Source organism: Nematolebias whitei, chromosome 22 (assembly GCF_014905685.2).
Source record: "Nematolebias whitei isolate Nwh7 chromosome 22, NemWhi1, whole genome shotgun sequence".
Taxonomy (NCBI): domain Eukaryota; kingdom Metazoa; phylum Chordata; class Actinopteri; order Cyprinodontiformes; family Rivulidae; genus Nematolebias; species Nematolebias whitei.
Genome location: NC_056519.1, coordinates 13895854 through 13904180, shown reverse-complemented (window position 1 = coordinate 13904180; position 8327 = coordinate 13895854). Strand labels below are relative to the sequence as shown.

Sequence of the window (8327 nt, the reverse complement as noted above, 5' to 3'; positions counted from 1 at the left end):
TATTTTATCAGCCAAAAAAAAAAAACAAAGAGCAATCATTGGTCATCCTAATTCCAAATAATGGTATTGGCATGAAAAAATAAACACATTGGCCGACCTTTACATTTTACCAAACGTCCCAACTTTTCCAGAACTGGGGTTGCACTACATGCTCCTCAAACTGTTCAGAGGAAAGACAAATTCATTTTTATTGCTGTAATCTCTGCAAGCAATCTGCAGCATTTCACTCCAATTTGTACGTTCTGTAAGTGATGAAAAGCAGTGCTCGCTTCTACGTTGCTTAATGCGTTTCTCCAGCACATTAGAGCAACTAATCTCATTACTGTTACTGCAACTCCCACTCCAACACTTTCACCAACCACACTGCTTTCTTTCTCATCTGCCTAATCCAGATTTACGTTCCTCTGACGAGTGACAAAGTGCTCAGCAGCAGGTATGAGTGCAAAAGACAGCATGAGCATTAATCTGTCCGTTCATACAAGAATGGGTAAACTATGTTTGGATATGGAAAAGTGTGAACATGACTGTATTTGTGTGTGTGTCTCTGGCTTATGTAACTCACCACGTAGACTGATCGCAGGCCTGCGGCCGCCTTGTTCTTCCTCTTAGGATTGCAAAGAGACTGGTAGTCGTAGGTACTTTTAGAGGTGAACAGGGACGAGTTGACCAAGGCTCTCATCAGAACGGGGTCGATGACGCCAAAGAAACACCCAATCTAATGTGGAGAGAGAGAAGAAGCAGAGAAGGTTAAAAAACGTTTTTTTTTCTCTTTGCACACTTCTTGCAGCAAGTTTCAAGTTTCATGACATCGATTTCAAAAATCCCAAACCTGATTCAAAATAAAAACAGATACATGAAGACTGTGTACAGTAGTTCTGCTTTGAGGCCCCGAGGAAAGATCTACCATAACACTCATGACTTCTCAGCTTCACGGGGGTGTAGAATGAACATATGCGCTTAGTTCACTACAGGGGAATGACTTTAGTAACAAAGCCTCACAGAGATATTTTTTGAACCTTCATATGACTTAAACTGTTTAAATTGCAAACCATTACAGCGTTTTATGATTACAGCATTCAAACACAAGCATTACAAAAAATCTTGAGTGATTTTACAGACAGAAGGTGACAGACCAACACTAACAACTTTGAGGATGGGGTTTTTCCGAATGTCTCAGAGGTGTGATGCGACTGAGTGCTTGGAAGTGTTTAAGTACTCGTGTATCCAGGTGGGAATATTCACATACAGCGGATATCTTGTTGCACATGTGCTCGGACGCATGTGCGAGCACTTTAGGACACGCAAACGATCATTTTCTTTCCACTTTGTAAGGTCACTGTTAACAAGCGGCCCTCCACACACTCATTCCTCCTGCAAGCCAAACGATATATAAATCTTCCAATCTATAAGGTAACGAGAGCCGTCTCCTCCTTCCCAGTGCAGCAACACAAATAATGAATTAACAGTCACAGTCCTGCCGGCTGCAGACTCCCCAAGGTTGTTTTTTTTTTATGGAGTATGAATTGGAAAGAGCTGGAGAGAGAAAGCCATAAAGCGGGAGAAAAGCTGTGCTCCTGTTGGAAATATGATTGAGTGTGCACAGTCCTTTACAAACATGGTTGCTGGGTTTTAGTATTCCTGCCAAACATCAGAGAGGGACTGATTTATCAAACACACACCCAGGCCTGATTGGGAGGGAGTCTGAGCTGCATGAAGCAACATTTACTCCGATGACTTCAAGGGGCCCACTGTTAGCACTAAACATAAGACAATGAGAAGGAGGGGTAGAAGAAAGCTTAGTCTGGTTTGTGCATGAAGGAAATAGAAAATGTGGCAAATTACATGATAGAGGCTTCATTAGTTTATTAAGACAATTAATTTATCTGGTTGATAGATTTACAACTTGTTTGCAAACTTCTCTCGATAAAACTGCTCCGCTGAAAAGGTAAGTAATCAATAAGAGGAGACTGGCTCCTTGGTTCAATTCTGAGTTACATACTTTAAAACAGGCATCTAGAAAGCTGGAAAGACAATGGCGCTTCACTAACGTTGAATAATTTTACTTATCTTAGAGAGACAGCCTACTAACTTATAAAAAAGCTCTCCATAAAGCTAGAACTTTATATTATTCATCTTTAATTGATGAGAATAAAATGATCCCAGGTTCCTTTTCAGTACCATAGCTACTCTAATGAAAAATCCTATATATGAACCATGATGAACCTACAACTATAAGCAGTGATGACTTCATGAGATTCTTTATAAATACAATTATTTCAATAAGGGACAAAATTCATACCATTCTTCCTACTATTGCCTCTGGTTCCATGTCAGATGAGACGACTTTAAAAATCCCACTAGAACCTGATTTATGTTTGGACTGATTTTGTCCTGTTGTGCTCTCTGAATTGTTAAAAGTAATAGCTTCATCCAAACCATCCACATGTCTGCTAGATCCCACCATAACCAGACTATTTAAAGAGGTATGTCCATTAATTAATATCCACATTTTGGATCTGCTTAATTTATCTTTAATGAATGGCTTTAAGATTGCTGTAACCTTTACTTAAACATAATCTTGGCTTAAGAATCCTAGCCAATTATGGACCTTTATCTAATCTAACTTTCATCTAAAAAATTCTAATAGTTGCTGGTCAGTTACGTGATCATCTACAAAGAAATAATCTGTTTGAGGAGTTTCAGTCAGGATTTAGAGCTCATCATAGCACAGAAACAGCATGAGTTAAAGTTACTAATGATATTCTCATGGCCTCTAACAATGGACTTACGTATGTCTACACTGGTCCTGTTAGACCTCAGAGCTGCATGTGATACAGCTGATCACAACATTCTACTACAGAGGCTTGAATATGATATGGGATTACAGGAACAGCTCTAAAGTGGTTTAAATAATATTTATCTGATAGATTCTAATTTGTAAATGTAAACAATAAATCTTCCTCATACACCAAAGTTAGTCATGGAGTTCCTCAGGGTTCAGTGTTTGGACCAATAATCTTTACCCTATATATGCTTCCATTAGGTAATGTTACTAAACAGCATGAGATAAATTGTAATTGTTATGCTGATTATACACAGTTATATTTGTCCATAAAACCAAATGAATCCAATCAGCTACATGGACTACAAGCATGTCTTATAGACATAAAAACCTGGATGACCCTAAATTTTCTGCTTTTAACTCAAACAAGACTGAGGTTTTGGTTTTTGGATCTGAGCATCTTAGAAATAAATTTTGCAGTCTTTCATCCTCCTTGGATGGCAAAATCTACAGCAGAACCAGAACCTGGTCCAACATAGGCTGCAATATGCCTCAACTGGCTGGTGATTGAATAATTTAGCTTTTAAATACTTAAAAAAAAAAAAAAAAAAAACTTTTAGCTCAGCTTTATCAATTTAAAAAAAAAATTTAGCTAAGGTTTTGCTAATTTTGTTTTACCTCAAGTTAGCTGTGGCTTTGCAAATTTAAGCTTTTAGATAAAGTTTTGTGTATGTGTCTCTGTGATGGACTTGTGACATGTCTAGGTGTACCCAGCCTCTCTCACAGAGACCAGTTTTGAGTTTTTAGCAATAATTGGACAAATTATAGCTTTTAGCTACTATTTCGCTAATTTTAGCTTGACCTGCTTATTTTCAACATTCGGCATTCACACTGCATTTTCACAGAAAATGAATTTCTTTAGTTTTCTTTAGTTTGTTTAGCTGTAACTGGTAAATTGAGACTACATAAAAAAATTACAGCAGTTTACAATCATTTAGGACAAAAGCAGGTTTTCGTCTGTAAGAATCCTCTGTAGTGGAATGTTAGAACATAAGGTTATTGGGAAACTGATGTTTTTAAATTCAAATAAATATTCTTACACATTTTTATGCACAACATGCACACTTGGTGACATTCAGTGTTTTTACTATAAACATGGGCAATATAGTTGACATTTGACAAAAACAAAAAAAAGTGCCATTTTCTTCAAAACAAACACATTTGCCAATTGAACCTAACAATCCTTGAAGGAATGAACAGCACCTGCCATAGTTTTATACAAAGCTCTTATATGAGCTGTTCAGTATGCTGTGTCAGCTACTTCCACACCAGATTGTTGCTCAATATCTGCTAAATTGACCAAGTTAAAGCTGGTGTGGATTCTCAGCCATCCAGGATATGGCAAATCTCTGTAAATTTCTGTAAACTTTCACTTTTTTCTGATGTTAATGATGGCAAAGCTATACATGTTTATGCAATTTTGCCAAATTGTAGTTTCTATGCCAGATCACTAGCTGGTACTGTTCTCAAGTCAAGTCAAGCTTTATTGTTATTTATTTTTTTTTTTTTGTATTTTGAAGGCACACGCATGTGATCACACACTTCAGTTTTGAGCATGAAAACAGTTGCACCCAAAATGCTGAACACACATTTGTTTGGAGGATGAGGCTGGGTTGCACCACCTGTTTGTTTAGTTGAGCTATAACCATGTGTCTGTGCTAATTTTCATTAGCTCAGGTGTCCTTCTTGAAACATGGTGACTCCAAAGTTAAACAGCTGTAGATGCCCATTTAATGATTACTTGCAATTTTTTTTAAATGATTTTTAAAATAAATTAATCTTCTTGTTCCTGAGATATTTGGCTAACACACACAAACTTGTAGGCAGGCAGGAGATAGCTTGATCATCTTCCTTTCATGGCATTGGTTGATAGAAAAAACTAGCATCATATCTGCAATAAAAATCTGTTAGAAACTGATTAGATCTTATTTTGTAGGGCATCCCCTGTTTTTATCCAAAAGTAGATCAAAGGATGCTTTCAATATTCGTGGCACCACTCTGTGAAACATCCTGCATGCCACAATCATTTCTATATTTAACCTCCAATTTTCTCAAACATGAATAAATTGTTGGATTTAAGAGTGTTTTCCACCTCCTTATTTCATACTTTTTATATAAATACTTAAAATGTTTAAGCAAAATTCCACAGTTCACCTTGGATATGTGGTCATCTTGGTTGGACATCACAACAAATCCACCGTCATCTAGAAAGACACAGTCTACTCTCTGAAATCACAAAGAAAAAGGATTAAACAGATGTTCTAATCATGTATCATTTTATTTATACCAAAACAGGAAATCAAAAATAAATGTGCAATAAGTCTCCCACCTTGTTATTTCTCGTACAGCCGCAGATCTCATCCTTGCACTTCAAACACACAGGAGATCAGTGATCAAAAATTAGGATTGGAAACTTTGCTCATCTGTGTCATGCAGATAAAATCTACTCACATTCCTCTTGTTTGTGATGTTGATAAGGATCTCCATCCACGCCTCGATATCCAACTTCACACCGACCACTGGGGGAGAAAAAGACACCCAAAAGCCAGACATCCTAGATCATTTTGTTCTTCTGCTTCAACTTTACACTCTGAACTTTGAGAATTTAAACTTGGCTAAAGATCACAGGAGATGTGACGACTTGATGTGTGGTTTGTGTATTCGTGTTTGTGTGTTTATGTCTGAGAGGCGGAAATCATCAGAAAATCGGGGAGTGGTGGTTATTAAAAAAACGCCTGTGACAGTGTTTAGAGTTACAGTATATTAATTATGAGGTATAAAGGTTACATACTGAAGCTGTGTGTCAGGGTGTTTATGGAAAGGTGGAAGGGTAAAAGACAAAACTTGAGAATATATGATTTAAACATGCCAACAGTTATTTTTTACCAGCTGGTTTGAGATTGATGTCATTTATCTTGATGTTTACTGCCCTGCTCACAAGGACTGAGCTGTCACTTTCTGTACAACAGAGAAAGAAATAATTTAATACAACCCAAATCCCAAAAAGTTGGGACAAGGCATAAAAATTGAATAAAACAGAATAAGATAAGATAGAACTTCATTGATCCTGCAGGAAATTGTTGCGCCAGAGTTTCAATACAAAGGGACATACACAAGGAATCACACAAGATGTCAAAAAAAAAAACAGAGAATATAAAAATACCAACAATTAATGTCCAAAACAGGATACATTGAGCTGCAAATCTCAAACCCATATTTTATTCACAATGAAACAGTATAAGCATTTTAATTGAGTGGTACAAATAATAAACTAGTTTAACTAGCAACAGGTCAGCAAGAAGTACTAAAAAAGCCTTTTAGAAATGCTGAATTTCTCAGAAGTAAAAATGGGTAGAGGATCATCTGTCTGCAAATAAAAATGAAAGTTGTGAAACTATTTTAGACTAATGTCCTTCAACAAAAACATGGGACGACTGATTGTCTCATCGTAACATCATTACATTCGAATAATCTGGAGAAACTGTTGTGCGTTAAGGTCAAGGCTAAAAGTCATTAGTCATCTATGGGTCCTCAGGTGACAGTGCAATAAAAACAGGTCTTATTCTGTGATAAATATCATTGTATGGGCTCAGGGAAACTTACTATCTCATTACTTGTCCTGTGCAGTTTGTTTCCTTGTGTCAGCCTGGCTGTGAAAACCGATATTTATTTATTTATTTTTGCATCTATCACTAACGGAAATTAAGCATGGCAACCAAGTTGCATAATTACTTGGTAACACAATGTTCTGATACAGGAAATGTTTATATTTTCCCAAATATTGTACAATTTTATTTGTTTCAACATTTGATATATTGACTGTGTTCCATTTTGAATAAAATAAGGGTTTCAGATTTGAATATCATTAGATTCTGTTTATATTTACTTTTTACACTGAAAAAAAAAAACTTTTCACGTTTGGAGATGTAATAAAAATAAAAGTCCTAAATGTATAGAAACGACACCCTTTTTTTACCGTTGCAACGTGTTGGAGTAAAGATGTACAGATCATTGTCCAAACTCCGCTTGTAGAAACTTGACTCATATGTTTCTGCGTCTTCAGTCCAGTCCAGTCCAGCGCTGTTGAAACACAGACAAATCATGCTTCTCTGCAACTTCTCACAAAAACACACCTCATCACACACACCTTAAGCACCTAATGTTAGAACCAGTTGCACTTCCTCCCTTTCACTTGATGCAGCCAACAATTCATATATATTTACAGCACCTGTTGATGTTAATTTCTTAAGAGAGAAACAACATGGCATTTATTATGAATATTATGCAACACATAATAGTCTGCTATGGAACTGTACTAAGCACCACAGCAAACAGACTTTCATAATACATAAAGTGCTACTCAGTGGGCAAGATTTTTTGCTTAAACACTAACACTTAACTGTTGGAGTCAAGCCTGAGTGTTAGCAAAATGTCTCATGAACCACCAGATGGTTCTTACTGAAACATTCAGAACAAAAACAAACAAAAAAAAGTATGTCTTTAAGGAATGCTAGGCCTTTAATTTTATGTTGTCCCTCACTACTTCGCGGTTTGACTTTAGCGGACTCGCTCTTTCGCGGTTTTTCAACGATTGTCAATTTTAATTTTACTCATATGATTGGGACAGTACGGGGTAAAAAGTTAACGAGAAAAAAAAAAAAAATTGGACAGGTGCCGCCATTTTGTAGTTTTCTCTCAATAAGCCTACACTGTAACATCAGTCAAAAGAACTACACTACCCTGTGCGGCTGTGGCTGAGTAGTTAGAGCAGTCGTCCTCCAATGCAAGAGCTGGGGGTTTGAATTCACCAGCAGTCACATCCTAATGTGTCCCTGGGCAAGACACCGAACCCCTCATTGCCTCCGATGTGTGTCCAGTTGGTGTATGAATGTGATAAAGATCTGATTAGTCTCTTTAGAATGATTTGTTCAATTAGCTTTGTGGAGATCTAGTAGAGTGCTGTATGAATGGGTAAATGAGGCACAGATTGTAGTGTAAAGCGCTTTGAGTATCTCGATAAGATAGAAAGGCGCTAGATAAGTACAGTCCATTTACCCAGAAGCCAACAGTGCTTCTGGCTGCTGATTTCTGCCGAAATGGAGGGAAAGTTTTGCAACGCAAAGTCAGAAGTAACAATCTATCTTTTAAATTCACAGAACTGGCAGGAAAGTCGCAAATAATCCTGAAGCTCAATTATCCACATGCACATCAACTTGGATGGAGCGGTGGGCTTCATCGCTGCAGGGTAAGTCTGCAAAACTAGAACCAAACTGCTGGTCTGTTTGTGCTAAAAAAAGTTTTAAGAGGTTGATATGTTCATGCACTACTTCTTCAAAAAGAGCTAAGAGTAGCAAGGGACAGAGGCCATGGCAAATGGGCCAGTTTGTATCCACAAGAACTCAGACACTAACAGTAGCAGGACAATGGAGGTTTTAATGACAACAACAACAACAACAACAACAACAACAACAACAACAACAACAAC

General features: G+C 37.1%; 1 protein-coding gene across 1 annotated transcript in view; it reads right to left on the bottom strand.

The window, feature by feature from the left end:
- Positions 1–8327, bottom strand: part of cacna2d1a (calcium channel, voltage-dependent, alpha 2/delta subunit 1a) — a gene marked incomplete in the record, with an annotated part of 124783 nt that overhangs the window by 16561 nt on the left and 99895 nt on the right. The window contains 7 exon segments of the mRNA XM_037696172.1: positions 111–160; positions 563–715; positions 4997–5068; positions 5172–5210; positions 5294–5361; positions 5729–5800; positions 6819–6922. Of these exon segments, the coding sequence (XP_037552100.1) occupies positions 111–160; positions 563–715; positions 4997–5068; positions 5172–5210; positions 5294–5361; positions 5729–5800; positions 6819–6922 (558 nt within the window).